General features: G+C 37.3%; 2 protein-coding genes across 5 annotated transcripts; one reads left to right on the top strand and one right to left on the bottom strand.

The window, feature by feature from the left end:
* The first annotated feature begins 1443 nt into the window (after positions 1-1443).
* LOC135118580 (ubiquitin carboxyl-terminal hydrolase 7-like) lies at positions 1444-9099 on the top strand. Of its 4 annotated transcripts, none has more exons than XM_064040989.1 (11): positions 1444-1561; positions 1675-1752; positions 2126-2439; positions 2748-2911; positions 3810-4069; positions 4616-4790; positions 5542-5734; positions 6871-7024; positions 7927-8060; positions 8557-8653; positions 8855-9099. In XM_064040989.1, exons 2-11 carry the CDS (start codon positions 1696-1698, stop codon positions 8885-8887), a joined length of 1581 nt encoding a protein of 526 aa, XP_063897059.1. In that variant the 5' UTR covers positions 1444-1561; positions 1675-1695; the 3' UTR covers positions 8888-9099. The 4 variants fall into 4 exon arrangements, with proteins under 4 accessions (XP_063897059.1, XP_063897060.1, XP_063897056.1 ...); XM_064040990.1 differs by having other exon boundaries at positions 8748-9099; XM_064040986.1 differs by having other exon boundaries at positions 8557-8663; positions 8748-9099.
* A 4158-nt stretch (positions 9100-13257) lies between these two features.
* LOC110371382 (actinia tenebrosa protease inhibitors) lies at positions 13258-15663 on the bottom strand. Its single transcript, XM_021327606.3, has 6 exons — positions 15193-15663; positions 14576-14657; positions 14427-14453; positions 13998-14107; positions 13726-13816; positions 13258-13384 (listed from the first exon to the last, which is right to left on the bottom strand). Exons 1-6 carry the CDS (start codon positions 15428-15430, stop codon positions 13270-13272), a joined length of 663 nt encoding a protein of 220 aa, XP_021183281.2. The 5' UTR covers positions 15431-15663; the 3' UTR covers positions 13258-13269.
* Between the last annotated feature and the right edge of the window lie 6906 nt (positions 15664-22569).

Here is a 22569-nt window from a genome sequence, read left to right as displayed (position 1 = left end):
TGAGCCGTAACGCTAGGGATTGGTTGTTTCCATTAACGTTAATGGAGTTAATCACCGCAACTCTATGGGTGATTGGATCCCGCTGCTTCACGTTAATCCCTATCGAAAGAATCTGCACTTATTTGTTATTACATTTTCTCCCCGTTCACGTTAACGTTAACCTTTTAAAATTAATTAATACCAAAAATAAAATAACGTGCAAAAAATGGCGCGTAAATGACGGCATTAACATGTCACTTTTTCAAACATAGACAAGGAATTTATATTCTGCCAATGAAAACCTTATTTTGAAAAAGCTATAAATAAATTCGAAGTACAATTTCGTACTGCTTATATTTTTCTCTCCTAATGTAAAAGTAGTAAATAACTCAATTATAATAAGTTTTTATAGACTTTTTATGATGTCGTTAAAAACTTTCCTAGCGGATCCATTTACTGTAATCGTAAATAACCCAAACTTTTAGCAGCTTATGTGGTGCGTAGTAAAATAATGGCTAATAAAATTGGACTATGCTGAAACACGTGTAGCTATGTCCTAAACAAACTGAGATTTTACATGTTTAAATAGTATTTGTATGTAGCGTGTTAGTGGGGCAAGTACAATAGTCATCGTAAAGCAGTGAGAAGGAGTCTGGCGTAACAAAGGCACTAATTAGTCTGCGCCGCATTTCCTCCTGGTATTCTTTATCAGTTACAATTGTAACTAGATACTTATCTGCTGCTTTTTTATAATTGAGTTACGACTTTCTCTCATAAGTCGCATAAATAAGTATTTTGTTACACATTTATTTTCTAAGGTCCTGTTTTCAATTTCATATACCTACTAACTTTTGCGTAACTACTCCTACCTATTGCCAGTAAAAGTCAAAAGCTACAAGTTGTTACTAAGTAGTACTGATCGGCATCAATACAATCCGATTAACTTAAGTATTTATGAAATAATAATAATCTATTGCTCTTAGACAAATAATACCTTCACGAGTGGAATTATATCTTACGAAAATCGGTAATCGCCCTGATATCGATACTCCTTCGAGTAACGTTAGACGATCGCCTCTTAAAAATCTATTCACCAATTTAATTAAAGAGCCCAGCATCTAACCGTCAATTTCTGAACCGACGGAGAATAATGTCGTCGCAAGATGACTCTGCGATTTAATTAATTTCCGGTATCCAGTAGGTATCGTTGAGTTCTGTTATTTTGGTCTGAACATCGAATGTCATGAAAAGAATCTTTGAAGTTCAATTACATGTCATTAACATTAAATTTTTAACGAAAGCTGTAATAAATAATTACAGTAAAGTACTTACTCACAAATATTTCGAAACAAAATCAACAAATAGCAATTACCAACTTCTAGAAAATATAAAAAAAAATATCAACCTCTTTGGTTCAACATTTAGGTACAGGTTTTTCACTTCTAACATTTTTTTAAATTTCGAATAGTCAAAATGACATTTTAAAAATCATAAGGTGACGTATGTCATCGGCCTAAAAAAATTACAAAATTAGTTTTTTATATTTTGATAACAACCATTATGTATAATATTTTAAAATAAGGTAATTGTTTTTCTGTTTTTACATTGCAACGAAGAAAAGTAAGTCTTTAGTGCATGGATTTAAAGAAAGAGCGGCTTGGGTGTTGAAAAGTTGAAAGTTTTTGTTTTTTGTAGCACTACATTTGCTGCTGAACAATGATTGAAACTGGCAGCGCGGATAACGCAACAGCTGTAACACCAGCGGCAAACACGGTTAGACAATCTATCATAGACTACAACGCTATGTTCGCTTTTATAGACGTACAGACCTAACTATGTAAGATTTATATTGTTTGTGTCTAACAAAGGAAGACGTCATGAAATTTCAGTACCTAACTAACGGTCTGTATTTTATTACTGTTTTCACAATATAAGCCTGCTTAAACTTAACTACCTACTGTATTTATTGATACCTATGTTTAGTTTGTACCAGCTGTACTTACCTTCGTACAGTTACAACGCAGGCAAATAATATGTTAATGGATGTTTTAAGCTCTGTGGTACTGCAAATTGCATTAATGCAGAGTGGTAAGATAATATGGACACAAAATTTATTTAAGTCTATCTAAAAATATATCTTCCTTAGGATGAAGATGACGACATCGCAAGATCAGAAGCGACATTCCGTTTCACGGTACAAAACATAAGCCAATTAAAAGACCAAGTACTTTCGCCGCCATGCTTCGTACGGTGCCTGCCTTGGAAGATCCTGATTCTACTGAGACATACGACGACGCCAGAACGTCAGCAACAGAAGGCGTTGGGCGTATTCCTGCAATGCAATGGTGACTGCGATTCTCCAGGCTGGTCTTGTTATGGACTTGGAGAACTGAAGCTGCTGTCCCACAAACCAGATGGTGGTCAAGCGCTTTGTCGGAAGCTTCATCATATGTATCACTGGTATACAGTAGCTTTTCATTTATTTTCATGCCGTCACGATCAAGTTCATTTTGTCGTTAAATCTTCTGTGACAGATAGTTTAACGGCATTGTGTGTCGAATGGCGTAATATACTTAAATATATAGATTGCAGTTACAGCCGCACGAATCGATCTATTACAAGCTCAAGCAACATTTGGCTTTGTGGTTCTATGGGTAGGTGAGCCATCTTGTCATGACGAGGTCCTCCTTGTTTGAAGGCACGATTTTAGGAGTTTGAAATGGTCCTTTGGCATACAGGCTATATACATGTTCATGTAATATTTGCAGTAAAGAAGACGATTGGGGTTTCGCACACTTCATATCGTGGGATGACCTCATGGAAAGTGAAAATGGCTTCGTAAAGGACGATTCTATAACTATTGAGGCTCATGTCATGGCTGAAGCACCACATGGCGTCTCGTGGGACTCCAAGAAACACACCGGATTCGTTGGTAAGACATGATTATCTTATCAAACCAATAACTTCGGCTTTGAATACTTAAGTCAGCAATATAGTAGGTACGCCTACACATTCAATAGTATAAATTACCGATATTTGTCATCCAGAATGAGGATGCTTCTATATAGTAGTGTAGGAAAATAAATATTAATTTCGATCATAATGCTGTCCCTAAGTAGTGGAGGGGCTTTTCAAAGTTATTAGAAACAGAACCATTCTCTGCAAAACCATTTTTAGCAGCCAGTTAAAAAAAACGCGCAAATTAAAACTGCACCATATATTCTCCTCTAAACTACTTATGCCAAACGCAATTTCATTTGAAAATAATATCATTTTCCTATAGCCGCGTGGGTGGCAATCCGTTATGCATAAGTGCATTTCGCGCCAGTCAAAGGGTTTAAAGGAAAGTTATCAGAGCGGAAATAATGGACTAGTGAATAGAACTAGTTATTTTATCGAATGGGTGTCGCATGACGCGGGAAAGGGTGCAGCCGTGGAATGGGCAGTTAAAGTATGCAAAAAGTTACGTATGCCTTTTTGTGTGACAGTTTTGAATAACTGAAATTAAAAAGTATCTTGTGGTTTTTCTGCCCTGTTCCCAATTTTATATGGGGTCGGCATAATATGTTCTTCTCTTCCAATCTTTCACTCGTTATACCCACATTCACTCACTTCTTATTCATGTCATCTGTCAGGCAATTCATTCATTCTTTCTTTGGTCTTCCTTTACTTTTATTCATACTTAACACACTCTTTTTGCATGCGTTTCATTCCTCCTCATTTCATGCCTATACCAAAATTAAGAAGTATCTATCATGGAATAATCTCAAACTAATTTCAGTATTATGTTTCGGATATAGAAAACATTTGATATAAGCCTTCTTTCACAGGACTGAAGAATCAAGGAGCAACATGCTACATGAACTCCCTACTCCAAACGTTGTTTTTCACCAACGTGCTTCGTAAGGCTGTCTACAAGATTCCGACAGTCGGCGACGACAGCTCCAGATCGGTTGCGTTTGCCCTACAGCGCGTATTCTATGATCTTCAATTCTCAGACAAACCAGTCGCGACTAAAAAACTGACGAAGAGTTTCGGATGGGAGACTTTGGACTCGTTTATGCAGCATGATGTCCAGGAATTCTTGCGGGTATGGTAAAATATTTTTTTACTTTGCAGATGGCCTTATTTTCGTGATTTACATAAAGCTTAACCTGCAAATTTACTTTCTGCCTCCATTATTTATGTATGAGCCGAAAATTACTTTGACTAAACTAAAACATACGCTTTACAAGGTTTAAGTTTGAATTTTAAACAAAAAGATTTTACGTTTTTTTCGAGCAAGCTTACAATTATACTACCACGCCAGATTTTTACATATAAAAGGCTTGAAGTTTTTGCTCGGTGGAAACCCTGCTCTCATAAATATTTTTGCAGAATATTTTTTGTGTAATATTTTTGGTTCGGATCAGATAATAACAGCGTCATGTATGAGCATGAGCATATTTGCAATATTCAATACATTTGTTTATGCCGCTTCAGCGATCGGTGGGTAATAGCAGAAATGGGAATTAACTTTATACCTCAGCAATTTGAACATATAGTCTCCAATTTTTTTCTTTACGAGTATAAGTTAAGTACTGATTCTCTGTCAATGTAAATTAGCTCATGAAATAATCTCTTAGAATTTTTACAGGTACTACTAGATAAGTTAGAAAACAAAATGAAAGGGACAGTAGTGGAGGGAACCGTGCCAAAGCTGTTCGAGGGTAAAATGACGTCATTCATAAAGTGCAAGAACGTTAACTGTACGAGCACGCGCGTTGAAACCTTCTACGATATACAACTCAGCGTCAAGGGGAAGAATAATAGTGAGTTTATTTGTTCCTTACTTATAGAAGTTAATAAAATCGACGGCTAAATTGAGCACTTTAAAACACGTAGGTACATTAAGCCATAAACATGAATTCAATTCAGTAGCTCGAGATAACCCACCCACTTTCTTTAATTTGTAGCTCAGTTCGGAATTCTGTAACCGAGGAGAAAATAGGGCACAATCAATGCCCCGTTACTTTCCAAAGCTATTTCGTTACCAATAAATTGGTTCCAATTTGCAACTTGAAAATGCAATTTATTAAGGGGCTTTGATAAATTTCTGTTACCGTTCCTGCTCCTCCATTCCGTATAACCATTTAGTGAAGAGGTGCTATGCTGTGACGTCACAGTTTATAAATTATTTATAGGCCGAGTAGCGGGAGCATTTGCCTGTAACAGGTGCTAATAAATCTTTCATATCAGTACTGTAAAGCGGGCGCCTGCATCTAAATTAGTTGTTGTGAAGAAACATTTGCGTATATACGAGCATATGAGGTCGAGGAAAGTGCACTCTGGAGCGAGTTTGAAGTTACGGGGCATAATGACTAAAGTGCAGAGTGGGTTAGAAAATGCGGTCATGTCAAAATTTAGCAATTTGCAACTTTGCTACCTCATTTAAAATCCTCACTGTACCTACTCAGATAATTTATCGACACAGTAATATTAAATGAGCACACATAAAAGGTCTATTGCAAATAAAATATTTTATCCAAATTCCTACCCCACCACTATTTTCCTATGTCCCAGTCTACGAGTCGTTCAAAGACTACATCAGTACGGAGCTCCTAGACGGCGAGAACAAGTACGACGCGGGGGAACATGGTCTCCAAGAGGCGGAGAAGGGAGTGAGGTTCGATGTGTTCCCCCCGGTGCTGCATCTGCACCTCATGAGGTTCCAGTACGACCCACAGAGCGATGCCTCTGTCAAGTTTAATGATAGGTATGTTGTAAAAATTACAGAATCGATATCACCGGAAGCCAAAAATTCATACACATAGGAGTACCCGCCTTAGGGTTCTTACATAAAGAAACAGGTTGCCGGTACAGACAAACCTGTACGGGTAGGTACCGATCAGTGCAGGTATCATATTTCAATACAATCCTATTGACTCACTTATACAGAAACAGGTTACCCTGCACTGATCGGTACCTACCCATACAACCTGTATGGGTAGGTATCGGTATCGGTTTGTTATCGGCAACCTGTTTCTTTATGTAAGCACCCTTATGCGGTTAAACTTAGTAGTGTCCTCTTGGCATCGTTTAGAACTAGGTGTAAGTTTATCGATACTCACCTACGTCCGTATGTCACTTTGGGCAAAAAGTATAAGGTTCAAATGATCAGGATTGTCATTGCAAAGTGTAAATGCAGGTCTATATTAAACTACATGTACATATACATAACTCAAAATAAAGGATAATTTTTGAGGAAATTGATGACAATACTTTCACTTCACTTTGATTACCATACAACTGTGCTGATATAAGCGCTTAAATTTTGCTGTTAACATTTTAGTTTAATACCTCCGCTTTGTTAACAAGCCTGTTATGCAAATATTCGTCCGCAAACCATATTATCCTCTCATACTGTCATCACAGGTGTTGTGTTTTAGACTCAAATTAAAAAGGTTGACCCAAATATATTAAAATTTTACTGTATCACAATTTCCCTTTATGATATAATGGAGTTTTTTTAATTAACAGATTAAATAACAGACCTGTTTGGACCCCTTTTTAGAAAATGTACTGTAGGCTTGGCTCTTTCAGCCAGACGAATTCAATCAATAGTTAATACACTATTGTTGATCTTTCATATAGATGGCTAACGACTGTTCCCAATATCTTTTTCTTTTATGTTTTGCTTTGAATTAGACTAGGTTTTTTGCTTAGTTACTAGAGATAGGAATTTGATTACTTTTATCATAGATTGGTAGCCCATATCAAAATTTTGTCTCTATTAAGCAAATCAACAGAGAGAACATTTGTAAACGGCCGATAGGCATATTGCCTTAAATAATATAATGGTAGATATCTATATACGGCCTCTTCAATATCCATCACGATTATCCCCCCTAGGTTCGAGTTCTACGAGGAAGTGAACCTAGACCCGTATCTGCAAGAGATCCCGACGATACCAGCCCACTACACGTTACACGCGGTGCTGGTACACTCGGGAGACAACCACGGAGGTCACTATGTGGTCTTCATCAACCCTAGGGGCGATGGGAAGGTGAGCTTCCAGACTTTGTTTGGTAGATTTGCAAACTGGGATCTCTCCTAGATGTTTACTCCAGCTTCGAAGATTTTCTACCAAAAGTGCAATCGGTGGCGATGTTTCATGATCAGGGTTTTTGTCGTCCCACTGCTTTACAAAGGCCTAATCACACAGGAAAGGATGAAGAAGTAATGTTTCGGCCACGTGAAATTGTTTGATATGAAAATGGCATAAAGTTCTTTACTCGCCCAAGATGAGAATCGCTATCGTCTTTAATTTTCCTTTTGTCGTGTAAAATTAAACCCTTTTGTAAAACAGATACTAGGTACTTGAATGTTCCCTTTGGAAATATTTTATCCCTTCATATGGAAATATTAACAGATAATGTTATTAAGCGTATTTAGAATGCGATTCAGCAAAACAGTTAGATGATAATTATCCGGTATGTAGAGATATGAACCGTTGCTAACGACGCAACGTGTTAACATCAGTGCCTACACTTTGTGTGCACATTGCCGCGCTGAGTGAGATGTAAGCATTGCAGTTGAGTGTAGCCACCTCCTCAGATTTGCACACAAATATACTGAGAGCAATTCTCACGGAAATTAGTTCATTTGTTGAAATGATGAATAAAATCTACACGGAAGTTGGATTACGCTTTCAAAAAATCCGTACCGTAAAAACGGGATCCTTTTACTAAGCCTTCCTTCTCGGTCTGTCCGTCCGTCAGCAGGCTTTATCTCATTAATAATGTAAGGCATTTTTAATTTTTACAGATCATGTTGCCGCTATAAAAACAAATGGGTACCCATAAAGCCCCCCATAAAACAAACGCTATTAGACATTAAAAGAGTACAGAATATTTTATGACGTCGCAAAGTACATTTTTATATAAAACTATCTATTGTATGGTACAGTGGTGCAAGTTTGACGACGACGTGGTGTCGCGGTGCAGCAAGCAGGAGGCCATCGAGTACAACTACGGCGGCAAGGAGGACGCGCCGTACCTCGCGCGGCGCGCCACCAGTGCATACATGCTCATATACATACAGTGAGTAGCTTTTGTTATAGAATTTATTCATTTATCATAACATCATCGTAACATTATCATCTCCCTAGCCTTCTTCCAACTATGTTGGAGTCGACTTCCAGACTCACCGGATGCAGCTAGCTACCAGTGTTTTACATGGAGCGACTGCTTATCAGACCTCTACAACCCAGTTACCTGGGCCCCTAGGTAATAATGGTTGTCAGACTTTCAGGCGTCTTACTATTCGTAACGAGTGCCAAAGATGTTCGAATGACAGCCGGGACCCCACCAATTTATCATGCCTTCTGAAACAAAGAAGAACTCGTCATTACAAGACGGTCACCCACGGTCCGACCGCGTCAAGCGTTGCTTATCCTTACGATTGATGGGTACCCGTGGTTTTGACTTAGCCACAAGCTCTTCTTGATTTATAATTATCCAAACATCCAATAAAATAATCCAAAAACTGCTAAAGATACCTTTGAAGCTCCGTATTTAATATCGTTATTTCCCGCAGGACATCACAACTGAAATACGTGTTACAAGACTGTACAGAGGGAGACATCCCGACCGACCTGTGCGAGCGCATCAGCGAAGAGATGCGATACGAGATGGTAAGAACATGTAAATATCAATCCACACCCCGCCTTACGTGACTTTCCGTTTTTTTATCGTTTTTTTATGCAAGCCTAAAATTGCCCGTTTCAGGCGGCAGAAAAATAAGATGCAGGAAATTTAAATCTGACACGTCAGTCACCTCCGCCAAGTACTATGCGAAGATATTCAGCGCACTAAAACAGTTCTTCACTTTGCAGGCCCTAGCCGGCTCTAAATATAAAGGAAGATAATGCCGGCACGGACCACTCAACACTGTCCAAATTTTTTAATACATTTTACAGTTTTTGAAATTATTACAGAGTGTTTACCGATAATTATAGTAAATTTGTCAGGTAGGTAATTAAGCTTTATATAATCTGAATATATTTTCTTTGTGTATATTTTATTGTAATTATTTATGTACCACTGTTAATAAAATTTGTTGCGATATTGTTTAGGTTTATTTCTGAGTTCTCCTTGTATTCACGCGATAAGCACATTTCTCATCTGTTGACAGAACAGATATTCTATATGAATAGACCAAAACAAACCCATTTGCGAGCGATGCAAGTTTTGCGTGACGATAAACAGTGTTCTATAATAGCGTTAACTTTTAGAACAAAATCCAAGTGTACGTACTTTCTAGCGTTAGGTACACAAAGTCTTGTAAATGAAATTGCTAAATGGAAGCCAAGTAATAAAAACTTGCAGAACATTTTTTAAAGCCTGAAAAACAAATAGTCTAGACAGCAACAGAACGAAACTGGTATTAACAACACCTAACATTATTACACCACGTCTAAACAGAACAATGAGCGTCGAGCATTCATTATCCCCATTTCTAATTAGACCCCGAAATGTCAGAACAAGAACCTAATCTACAGCGAAATAAAAAAGTAGTCCTCTGTAGCCTTCTAGCTTCCATTCTTTAATGATTAATTAGGCAAGAACCGGCGTTATTTGTGAAACACGTCTGGGGCCACGTAACATTGTTCGGGTGGTACAAATGAAACCGGTGCATGTTGCATGTTAAGCAACCCCCACGGCTCTAGACACTGACGAGATAACCGAAAGACACTGCTTTGCTTATTTACTTATGCAGCCAACTGAACAATCAGCGGTGTTTTGTAGCAGAATATACAGACTGTCTTAAGTGTAAAATTTCTGAATCATAGGGATTAGTTTAGTTTTTGGTATTTAGTTTTTCTTTAAAAAAAATATCTTGAGAACCTGATCATGTTGAAGACAATCAGTGGTAAGCATATTAAAGTAAATAAAATCTCCTGCAGGCTTCTTAATAAAGTGATTAGTAAATATACCATTTCAGTTTTAAATGTTTTGCCTGTAAGAAAATAAGTTAATGAGGGATGTGAATGAGATTATTCCGGTCTATTTAACGGATCAGTCATCATGTATTGTGGTATAAACCGCTTAACATTGGGCTGGCTGCGGTCAAAAGGGATTTTTGACATAATGTTCTAAATGAAATATTTTTTGCATAAGTATGTACCTAAGTATGACCTAGTATCTCAGACAGAAATTCTTAAAAAGTTAAGTCCACTTTTCTGATATAAAATACTAGTTTTAGAAACTCAAGACTGAACGGAGCTCAAAGCTCAGTATTAGAATTCTAATATAGCGAAGGATGATAAATGAAGGTGGAAGTCGGAACCTAAGTGAACATTGGATGCCTTACATATTTGAATAGTGTTCAGTTATTCATGAGCACTGCTTCAAGAGATTTGTCTGTTCAAACAACGGACATCAGGCCAGTAATTAAACTTGTTAATAATATAATATGAACGCATAAGCACAACAACAACAAAAATATATTTTTCTTAAAATAAAAAGAAAATGAGTTAGGTAAGATACTTATTATGAAGACACAATGTATACTTATAAAAAACCTTAATGGCCATGAAAGGTATGGGAAAGATATGCCTTATATTTTATGTTGTTCCCGTGTCCCAGCTTACACAGAATCTATTGTGATCTATTTCCTACAGTTTGTAGGTAAGGTTATGTATGTATGCACTTAACATGCTGAGTTCAATTTGTAATTCTACACCAGAGAGCATTGTTCAGGCGTTTTAATTAATGCAAAAACACGAGAATTGTGGTAGATTTTCATATGAATTGCTCTATGTATTTATGGCTCCCAAAAGTTCAGTACATTTTGTAATGCAATGTGCTGACGATGCATCTATTAATAAACCCTTTGGGTGAGATTGGAACATTATGCAGTTTTGAGGTTCTGACCCAACACTCACTTCCAATTCTAACTTTTTATTTTTTTGCCTTCCATATCTAAAGTCTTTTGAAGAAATTAAAAGCTGTACAGAGATCTATAATAATATCATATATCTACAAGCCATAAATGATATTAAATGCAAGTAACAATGAGCTTCTATTACTAACCAGGTCATCACCCAAACAAATTGATATCACATTTAAAACAGACATTGAAGTATTTAGCTTATAAAATTCACAGCGACTGAACACCATTTGTACCCTTCGAAAGTGGTAACTAGCAAAGCCGGTAGCAGAGTTTTAAAAAATGGCCTTTCGCTTTACATTGTGGCAGTAAATCTGTCAGGACATGCGATAAATTAGAGTCCAGTTAGTACACGAGGCATTGTTTCCACTGCAACTACGAATTTGTGATGTCAACAACAACAACACTGCTTCGTTGACGTCCTACAGGAAAAACAAACTGTACACCAGTACTAGGAATTTTGCATTGACAAGTTTCAAAGGATTCTTTTCAGGTTTTCTGAGAACGAGTTTTTCCCAAAAATAATTGATCCCCATAGAAACTAGGTTTATACAGTTTGGTAAAAAGATCAAAGCTTTTTGCCTTTGCCTTTTCATTTTCACGACTACGTTTTATGATAAGATTTTTCAAGTCGACACTGCCTACATTCGGTAAGAATATACTTAACTGAACCTAAATATGTTCCCCATGTCATATCCTGAAAACTCAAACATTTTGCTTCTTGATCACCTTATATTCTTCAAAATAACATCACGCTTTCCTCGGACAAAAGACATCAGACCATGAATTATTAAAAATACAATATCCCTTGCTTCTGTTCTTACACTTAATCAAACAAATGGAAGAGGTAAATAAATTATAGTCGTAAATAACAGGACTGTTTTCTCAATAAAGGGACGAGAAAAAGTATATAGGCACCTATATCACAATCAGCTTTGTTTTAGTAAATGAACCTCTCTGGAGACATCAATCAACTTAATCAAACTGCCACCAGGACGCAACCGAACGTAATTATAAACCTTTGTTCCTCCTGTTTTCCTTATTTTATTCTATTTGAGGAACAATAACGATGCAATTAAGCAATCTTAAAACGACCGTCTGTAATATTCCACTCAGAAAATTATAATTGCCTACATTTTTCCTTCTCTGGTAGACCGTTTATTTCGTTTTAGGTAAATTATTTATTTGTTACCTTGCATTGTTATATGGTTGACAAGGCTGAGTACACTTAGTAAGTACATAATAATTTTCTTGTAAACTAACAGCAATGACTAATCAAATTAACAGCCTCCGAGTTTAAGTTAATGCAACCCCCACTTTATTAATTCGTACCGAGAGAATGGTTAAGAAAATAACTAACGAAATTCAAATAATAGGAGTGGCAGGCGGCGTCAGATCTCCGCTAATTAATCCGGAAGCTGCACTATTAATTAGGGGAGTTTTTCTTCGTCAGAAGGAGGATTACGGCCGGCGAGACTTTAGTAATTGCCAGCGGCGAAGCTTTAACTGTTTTTTATTTAAAACGACTCTCGAAAAATGTGTCTGCTGCCTTATTATGACGAGACCGGAGTTGACATTTGTACCTCTAATATTTAGAGACAAGATTTTGTTCTATCAAAAAGGTTAAACATTTTATACAAGGATAAATGGATATATTGCACTACACCTAAACTTCAAATCAAAAAATTATGGTAGCCTTGTTTTTAGCAAAAGTGAAAATTTTTAACCTACAATACAAGACATTCAATTCAACCTAAACCTACGAGTACCTAAGCGAGCAATGTCCAGATTCATTGCACGGCATTGTCAAACAATAGGAAGCATTTCCCTCGGCCATCAATAAAACAAAAGCCGTTGATATGATAGCATCGTCGTCATCAACAATCCGGCTAGCCATCGATTGTCGATAACGAAGCAATCGCCGAGCCCCATCCGTCAGTAGCTGGGGACTTAATCAAAAATCTCCGAGGAACGGTTGCGTCAGTAACAATTACAACGGTTGAATCTTTCGCTGGCGGATCGATGATAACTGCTATTAACTATCTGAAAGGATCGATGGGGATAGCCTCCAATCAATCTCATGGCTTTCGGAAGTATTATGTTGCGTTTAGCGATAAATATCGCTGTGTTTATACTTAGTAGGTAATTAAAAGGTTATTGTTGACGTTATAAAGCTTCGGGTTGTGGCAAGATTTGTAATTTCAAAATGCATGTCTACGCAATTTCTTAAGGTTTTATCTTTATAAACTGATGAAATAACTTACTCTTTATTTGAAACATACATAAGTCTTATTAAGTCCTAAAAAGTGGTTTCTTTTCAGGATGGATAGAAATGGTTACATAAAAAAAAAATCTTGTTTATTGTATACACTGGTCCTTACAAGCCGTATAGGTGGTGAATCTGTTCTGGTTGCCGCCGCAGCCGCCGTACACGAAAACTTTGCAGTCGTTTACGTTCACGTCGTAGTAATACCTTGGAAATATTAATTAGTAAGTAAACGGTTTGACTTACTACATTGTTAAAAGTTTCAGATTAACTGGTTTACCTTACTGTAGGTAAAGACAGAAAAAATACTTTTAATTTAGCTTAAGGGATTGCTGATTTGCACGCGTAGGTATGTAAATTACATCCCTGATCCTTCCTCAAGAAGTAAGTCTATTGAAATTCTGAGGTTACTAAAAAGCATTATTTTAAGTTTAGCCGCGTTCTCACGTCAAACAGTCGATTCAGCCCGTGCCTGCGGCCTTAATCAATAGACTCGTCAAAATAAATTAAATCTACATAAATAATATGCAGTGGCAAATACTTCTCACCTTGATATTAAAGACATGCATAATCCAGCATTAGGTTGCAGGGCACAATACGTTGTTCTGGTTGAGTCCTTTAACGTCATGTAGCTTGAACCTGTACAAAAATTACAATGTCTTGAAACTTGACAGACCTACCTACTGGATTTCTCATTGCTCTTAAACCATTGCTACCATTTGGTTTACTTCAGATGCCTAATAGAAATCATTCGGTTTGAAACAAGGGTAAAGTATCAGATAAATCATGATATAATATTATAAGTAATGTTTGTACATACCCTTGCAGTGGCGCTCACAGTCAATTAATGATGGGAAATTATTTTTATTGCCATCACATCCGGAGTAAGCGAACGGCAAGCATGTGTCCAGTTGGGCGTCATAATAGTAGCTGAAACCGAATCAATCAGTCACCTTTTCTTGATGTAAATCACCACTGTTGTAAATCACCAAATGACCCCCCCTCCCGCTGCGGGTGCAACGAAAGAAGTATTTGGCTTTAGTTGACTACAACCTACACTTTTCCTGGAGTCCTTCGAGTTCTATGGTCGTGTTTATCTTCATGTCACCTTAATTTACCTATGTTACCCTGTGGTTTCTAATTAACACTACATTAATTAGCCTGACGCATAGTATTACTTATCTACTTAAATAAAACTTTATTTTGTTGATTTGTAGAAAAACCAAAATAAATATGTGTTCTCACTCACCTCTGCCTTATTCCTCCTGATTGCTCTCTATAAAATAATTAACTTTGAATATGAAGCAATATTGTATTGTTGACAAAATAACTTATGTGTTGAAAGAAATCAAAGTAGGTATAAATAAAAGGAACCTCTGAGGCATTACATATTCTTACCGTCGCGTAGTGTCGGAACATTTGCCGATTTTCGGCTGTAATTGGCACCAGAAGTCCCACTTCCATACAGAGTCCATGTGACCTAAACATTGCAATAACTATTTTAGATAAAGTATTTCGAAAGAGATGCTCACTAATGCCAAAATAATAAACCTGCCAAATAATGCCCATAATTGTTAATGAAGAGCACCTTTTGTCATCCATGCATAATTGTGTCTGCGGTTACTAGTCGTTCATCCTAATGATAAGTAAAAGACCATGCAAATCGGTGCAAGCGATCAGGTTGTTCAATAGCCAATAGAATATTCTAGACATTGTTAACGCGACCACAATCTGGAGTACCTTGTCATATTCAAATCTAAGGTGGTTACCGCTTCGCTTAGCATTTAAACTGAAGGGGTACTGTGAACGCATTTACAGGTGCTTTGCTGCAGCTTAAGTATAAATACGTTGTAATATATTTTGAAAAGCTTTGTTGCAGGTTTGTTTACCAAATGTTGATTTTAGAATTTATCTTTGTAATACAACATTTTTTTTGTAAATGTTTCCCTATTTGGAGTTATTGTTACTCGCCTTATCGTGAAAAATACCGGGCTCAATTCTTGGTAAGTACTTACTTCTTCTCTGAGGCTCTCTAACACGGAACAGATCCAGCGGAGTGCTTGAGAACTCGTCGATGCGCTCAACATTTATCCGCCTGTATAAACTCGTTGGTTTCGGAGAAACATCGCCAAGATCCCTGGCTGTCGTCAAAGTAATTTCTGCAGAAGCAGAAATATCTTCTTGTGAGGATACGGAACTCTCACAGAACGTGACCATCCCGAATATTACAATAGTGTCAAAGAGACTTTTCATTTCCAAAAATATGAAATTCGGCGTTTTATTTACTTTGTTACAAGTACTCCGATGTGAAAATAAACGATAAGCGCAAAATTTATTCGGCTATAAACCAGTTATCGCGCGTGCACGGTGAAATCATACGTTTTCACACAGTTACTTATTTTCTAAAACTAAACCGTATGTCCAATAAAATATTGATACAAATAACACATTTTAAAACTGCATATGGGTAAGTACTGTACGTATGTAGGTGGGTACAGAGTTGTAGCAAGTAACAAAGCCAGAAATATGTTAAGTGTTATAAATTTCTCACTGCGTGCTTAGCTTTTGAGTAGAGGTAGGTAGATAGATATGTATTTATACCCAAACATAGCCACAGGATAACGGTGGCAGTTCAATTCGCAATCACACGATACGGACACAATGGTAACGATAATTATTTCTCAGTTACTGGCACACAATGCAACGTTTGATCGGCAAGCTGAATGTTTGCTGATCTAATGGCATTTTCAATTTGCATTCAAATTCCTAAGCTGGCATTGCTGAGCTGCGCGGGAAGGGCGGCGGGATGCCGACAACGTTGGATACTCGAATGCTCCAATGCCCGAATCGGATTAACGCTAACGACGCACCATTCTGTATGACCGCCGCAGTCGACCGCATTCCCGCCGTGTCCTGAGCGACACTGATAAACTGTTGCAGTGGGATCCCTACAATCCACACATTAAATTCCTGTACATGCCTGACCGATTTATCACTTTAATAAAAATCAGGACGTCTGACAGGTGTGAGCTACGACCGCAATATGCTCAAGCTAGGACAACCTATGCTCCACAACGGCACTGCTGCCGAAGTGTGATGTTTTGTATGCTCGATGCATTTGCCATTGAAAACAACGGCATTTTTACTTTATCCTTCTTGATGAAATAAAAGTCCTACAAATTATTAAATACCCAAGCAAAACTTTCATAAAATATGGCTGTAATCTTTGCATAAAGACAATGGGTCCTCATCACAAGCTCTATCGATGTTGCAAATTAGCATTCCCCGAGGAGAATCCTAATGAGAAATGTAATTTCGAGAAAGCAGATAGCTCTTCACAAAGCTTTTTAAATGTACAATTGCGAGCTGTAGGATTAATTACTATAGTTTTTCATCCCGTCTAGTCCGTCGTCGGTCGAAGGAAGCCTGGATTACGAGTGGATTCCACCGACGACGATTAATAATTAATCGTCATTACGGTTATGGTTGCAAAGCCAATTGCCTCTCGGGCTTAGACAGGATTATTTAATCTTTGGGTTTGATGAAGTGGTTCGTATGTATTTGTTTAGGTCAAAATAAAATACCTGTAGGTCTTTAGATAGGTGCCTACCTAAGTATATCTTACAATTTACGATTGACCATTTGGTGAAAAATCACGTCACGCTAGATACCCTATACCTACTGATTAGGTACTGAACAAATAGGCATCAATGCGTTATACCTAAGGAATTCTATCGATAGGTAAGTCTGCAGGCAGTCCTGAAACAAGCAAAATCAGGATAATGAAAGAGCGACCTTATTTCCAGCATAATATAATGTAAAAACAGCGGCTGTAGCAAAATAAAAACAGACAGGCAGCCGCATAAAAATTCAATCATTTCGAAAGCTTCGCCAAGATTTGTAGGCCGAAGCCGGAGAGGATTTAAATGAAATTACGACATTGTTCCGACGGCCGGCGTCGATGGACGCTCTGACGTAAATTATAAATTAAAAATATATAAATCGCTTAGATTTACGAGTTTTGTTTCGGAAACTGTAATTAATGCTATTTGTTTAACGGAAAACACTTTTAATCCCAGAAAATCCGAAACAGATAGGTGTAATACTTTTAATGAAAAAATATTTATCGTTTGTTCGTTAAACCAGCAAAATTGAAAATAATGGTCAAATTGATTTCCAAACAATAACAAATAGAATATGGAATGGAATTAAAAAGATTTAAAAATACAGAATCGACGAAAATTCATTCGGAATATTTGGACACGGCTATAAACATCCTTAACCTTTTCACCGCCACGCCATATCGGTATTCCTATGCCCTGTACGCCAAGCCCGAAAATCTTAATTAAATATCTACTAAAAAATACATAAAAGTAATGATTTAATAGGTTTATTTTGTATTTTTCTGCGACCTGTTTTTTGTCGAGTATAGCCGTCGTTGGCGCACAGGGCACGCTTGCTCATGTCGGCTATAGCCGACATTGGCGTTCAAAAGGTTAAAGAAGGTTAAAAAAAACTAGGTGCTATTGTTTAGTTATGTCCCCTCGTTAGTACCAGTCGATCGTGGTCACTTCAAGGCGCATGGTTTAGCAGCATGGTCATGAGAATCCATGCTTTGCAGATTCGTTAATACATACCATTTTTAGACAATAATGAAGTGGGGATCCTAGATATACCACCATAAATGTGTAATAGCACATTCTACAGATTTCTTAAAATATTAAAGAAATCCTTAAACAAAAAAATATTAACACATAGATAATAAGTAGGTAAGTACTCATTGAGATTTAGAATAGGTATGCCACTTTATATCAATATAGGTACCTACCCCATTATCGGAACGCAAGACTTTTATACTTCCTGAAGCTTTAACGAAAAGTTTTTTCACAACTTAGGTACCTACTTATTTTGATAGGCAAGCCTAAAAGCCTTTTACCGTGAAATGATATACGGCTTCCAATATCCTAAAATATCGGACGCATCTCTCGTTGATTGATCCCAATCGTCTATTTAATCGGGAACGCGTGAAAGCCTAGTCGACGAGGGAATATTTAGCTATCTATATTTTTTGAGAAAAACATACTGCTCTTATGCCTAGGTAAGTATTTAGATGATTTAAAAAATATATATATTATGGCTATAATAATGTGATGTAGCAGAATTAAAGCTAATATTTTAGTTTAGATCGTAAATTCATAAACCACTTAAGCCCAGAGACATGAAATGGGTCGGTTACATTTGGACTTAGTTTTTTTTTTATATCCAAGGAGCAACATGGGTATCTACCTATTTCTTGTAGATCTGCCACGGAGCACAAGAATTGCTCTAGCACGTCGGAATTTTTCTCAGTTCAGATTCTATCCTAAAGGCACAATGTCGCAGTAAGGTGATCTTCACACTGCCCCGCATCACACTGCATATTGCGTGTCGACGCACCTACGCGCGCTCCTGCGGGAGTCCAGGTCTGCATCATCGTGCGGGTTTTTTGCGCACTCATGCGCGTAGGTGCGTTTAGTAGATTCACGCACGGCGGCTCTCATCGAGATCCATTTTCTTATATACACGTCACGCCCATTCAAAATCACGCGCGGCACTGCGGGATTCGGTGTGCCATACCTTGCGTCTCGTCCCGCATCTACGCGCGGGGGTGCATGTTTCTCCGCGTGTATGCGCGTGATCCGCATGAACGCGCGTGGATGCATTTTCAGTGTGTTGGACTGTGCGTGTTTTCCATACAAACGGAGATATTTACAAGCATCGGAAGAAAACGCATCCTCCCGCTACGCTGCATCATGCGGGGCAGTGTGAGAATCGCCTAAATGTAACTGTTGCTGCTCCCTAAAATGTAAATAAAATAAAAAAATGCTTACCATCGAAGATTTATGTTTCATATAATGAATAAACCATTGCGTCCGTCTACAGAATTCATTATGAAACCCAGCTTATTTCAGTACCTCACCGAATGCAACTGAGTTCCAGTGCTTTTCACATGTAGCAACTGCCTATTATCACCTTCTAAGGTGATCTTCACACTGCCCCGCATCATGTCCATCAGGATTGAGGAGCCACTTTTTGTATCTTAGTGAAATTTTGTACTTATTTAGTAGTAAGTTAAAAAGTATTGTAGGCTCAATCTTGGAATTTGTAGTATAATAGTTCAAAAGTTATATGAACACAAAGGTGGCTCCTCAATCTAAATATTTGGACTGAGGAGCCACGTTGGAACACAGAAAGTATACGATGTACATTCTTGAAAATTTTGTATGATTTAGTAGTAATTGAGCGCAATGAGTACTAAAAATTTAATTCCAGTACCTTTAATATTTAAGAAGATACAATACTTTTAATGTGGCACCTTAACCCATACAATGAAAGTGTGAATTCCCATGAATCGTAAGTGGCAAATTCAAATTACATCCCATAAACATTTAGTAGTAACTGTGTCTGAATTTGTAGTACATAAACAAAGTAGTAAAACTGAGTGAATTTTGTAAAAAAAGGTATTTTAAGTGGCTCCTCAATCCTGACGTTTCTGAAATGAGAAAATGCTTGAGTTACCTGAAATCGGAACGGAATAAAAAAATAAAGACACTAACATTTAGTATAAATTTCTACTAAATATACATGCACAAATAAAAATTGTATTTATTCAATATCTGATAAAAAATCATCTTTTCCATATTCCTTAGGACGTCACCATTAAGGGTGACCATGTTATATTAATAAGATCAGGATAAATAGTTCTCAGCTTTGCCGCCGTGCTCTCGCTGTGGCATATTGGGCTAACATAGTGTAGTCTCAATATATGACATGTCATCGACATGAAAGAAGAAGACGCTTTGCCGCCAATTTTTTTTTATATTCTTTATTATTTTTTATCTCTAATAATTTGTTGCCAATCGTCGTGCTGAGTTCTTCTGTATGATCTTATTATCATGCAGTACAGCTGTCAATTTTACTAAATTTTTCTAAAATGTTTTGATGTAGCAAAAATGTTCATCAATCAGTTATTAAAACTGCAGTATCAGTTTCCTGAACATCACTTGGAAAACTTGCTATTCAAAACACCGACAAAGTTTCTACTAGGAATTAGTCCAGAACAAGGTTTTAACAACTTACTTAGCAATACTCCAAAATTAAAATTAAGAATAGATACGCATGCTTGGCAAAACCTTTTGATGCTAGTAATATATTGCAGTCATTAAAACTTTTTGAAACACACATAAAGTCCTTAAAACCAAGATTTAACATTTTTTTTTGCAAAAGAGTGTATTTTAAGTAACCTCAGTGGCATTTGTAGAAACTCTTTACCAATAAAAATAAAATAACACAAGGTAGCTGCCATCAACCGTTAAGGAGTTCCCTAACCGCACTTTGTCTTCATTGTCAGGTCTGATATGGTACTCATAACATGTTTTGGTGTAAAGATCTAGTCAATACGAAGCCAATTAGCCCAAACACTTGGCAGTTGCTATATAGCGATACGAACTTCCCTTGATTTTCTGTCGCCTCCATCATCAGGTAAGATCCAAACCTTCATAGTCATATCACGAATAACCCTGTTAGCTACGGGACAAAACTGCGAGTAGAAAGAAAAAAAGATTATATCGGTCCAGGCGTCTTCGAGGTAGCGAGTAACAAAGAAAATAGTAGAAAGTAGTGACTTGAAAATGCGAAGTATCGAATTTACGGACAATGAAAATCAAATCCATTGCCACTACGAAATACTAGGCAGTATGGTCGTAACACTTACACTAACACTAGCCTGCCCTAAGGCCAAAAAAAACCAGGCGCGTTTTTTGAATTTGGAACATTACACCGCTCCAGCAATGTTGAATGACAAAGCAAGTTTATCAAATACTTTATTAAGTGAGGTTATTAAATACTTTTGTATTTAATAATATTTTGTCATTCAAGAGACGGAATAGCCATAAATGTGTTTGCCTACAGAGGTTTAATAAAAAATTGGCGGCAAAGCTGAGAACTACCTATTTATCCTGATTTTTATTAATATAACATGGTCACCCTTAATGGCGACGTCCTAAGGAATATGGAAAAGATGATTTTTTATCAGATATTGAATACATACAATTTTTATTTGTGCATGTATATTTAGTAGAAATTTATACTAAATGTTAGTGTTTTTATTTTTTTTATTCCGTTCCGATTTCAGGTAACTCAAGCATTTTCTCATTTCAGAAACGTCAGGATTGAGGAGCCACTTAAAATACCTTTTTTTACAAAATTCACTCAGTTTTACTACTTTGTTTATGTACTACAAATTCAGACACACTTACTACTAAATGTTTATGGGGTGTAATTTGAATTTGCCACTTACGATTCATGGGAATTCACACTTTCATTGTATGGGTTAAGGTGCCACATTAAAAGTATTGTATCTTCTTAAATATTAAAGGTACTGGAATTAAATTTTTAGTACTCATTGCGCTCAATTACTACTAAATCATACAAAATTTTCAAGAATGTACATCGTATACTTTCTGTGTTCCAACGTGGCTCCTCAGTCCAAATATTTAGATTGAGGAGCCACCTTTGTGTTCATATAACTTTTGAACTATTATACTACAAATTCCAAGATTGAGCCTACAATACTTTTTAACTTACTACTGAATAAGTACAAAATTTCATTAAGATACAAAAAGTGGCTCCTCAATCCTGATGGACATCCCGCATCACGCTGCATCTTGCGTGTCGACGCACCTACCTACGCGCGTTCCTGCGGGAGTGCAGATCTGCATCATCGTGCGGGTTTTTCGCGCACTCACGCGCGTAGGTGCGTTTTGTAGAATCACTCTCATCGAGTTCCATTTTCAAATATACACGTCATGCCCATTCAAAATCACGCGCGTCACTGCGGGATCAGTGTGCCATACCATGCGTCTCGCCCCGCACCTACGCGCGGGGGTGCGTGTTTCTCCGCATGTATGTGCGTGATCCGCATGAACGCGCGTGGATGCATTTTCAGTGTGTTGGACTAAGCGTGTTTTCCATACAAACGGAGATATTTACAAGCAACGGAAAAAAACGCATCCACGCGCTACGCTGCATCATGCGGGGCAGTGTGATAATCGCCTAAGTTAGCCAATATCGCTTGGTCAGATTAGTTGCCAAATGGCAGCCGAGAACTTTCGTAGCTTCCGAAAAACGGAGAAACTCGGTGGTCACTCATCTCTCTCATAGTTATGGGGGAGTTATTCAGTGTAAACTTTATTACCTAAAAAATATACCTACCGATGACTGATATGCGCCAAAGGATATTGATGGGACTGACTACCGTTGATAAAATGCCGCTGCAGGTGAACCAAAACAATTAAATCTGGGTTGAACTAGAAGAAAATTACTTGAGGCATCGTGGTCCACCATATATTTCA

The sequence above is a fragment of the Helicoverpa armigera genome, chromosome 2 (assembly GCF_030705265.1).
Source record: "Helicoverpa armigera isolate CAAS_96S chromosome 2, ASM3070526v1, whole genome shotgun sequence".
Taxonomy (NCBI): domain Eukaryota; kingdom Metazoa; phylum Arthropoda; class Insecta; order Lepidoptera; family Noctuidae; genus Helicoverpa; species Helicoverpa armigera.
This window is presented reverse-complemented; position numbering and strand designations above follow the sequence as displayed.

Coding starts and splice junctions, on each gene's coding strand:
- LOC110371382 (XM_021327606.3), bottom strand. CDS start 15,430: ATGAAAAGTCTCTTTGACACTATTGTAATATTCGGGATGGTCACGTTC. Junction 14,454..14,575: donor TGTTCCGACACTACGCGACG/GTAAGAATATGT, acceptor ATTATTTTATAG/AGAGCAATCAGGAGGAATAA. Junction 13,817..13,997: donor CTGTGAGCGCCACTGCAAGG/GTATGTACAAAC, acceptor ATTTTTGTACAG/GTTCAAGCTACATGACGTTA.
- LOC135118580 (XM_064040986.1), top strand. CDS start 1,696: ATGATTGAAACTGGCAGCGCGGATAACGCAACAGCTGTAACACCAGCG. Junction 1,753..2,125: donor TAACACCAGCGGCAAACACG/GTTAGACAATCT, acceptor TATCTTCCTTAG/GATGAAGATGACGACATCGC. Junction 2,912..3,809: donor GAAACACACCGGATTCGTTG/GTAAGACATGAT, acceptor CTTCTTTCACAG/GACTGAAGAATCAAGGAGCA.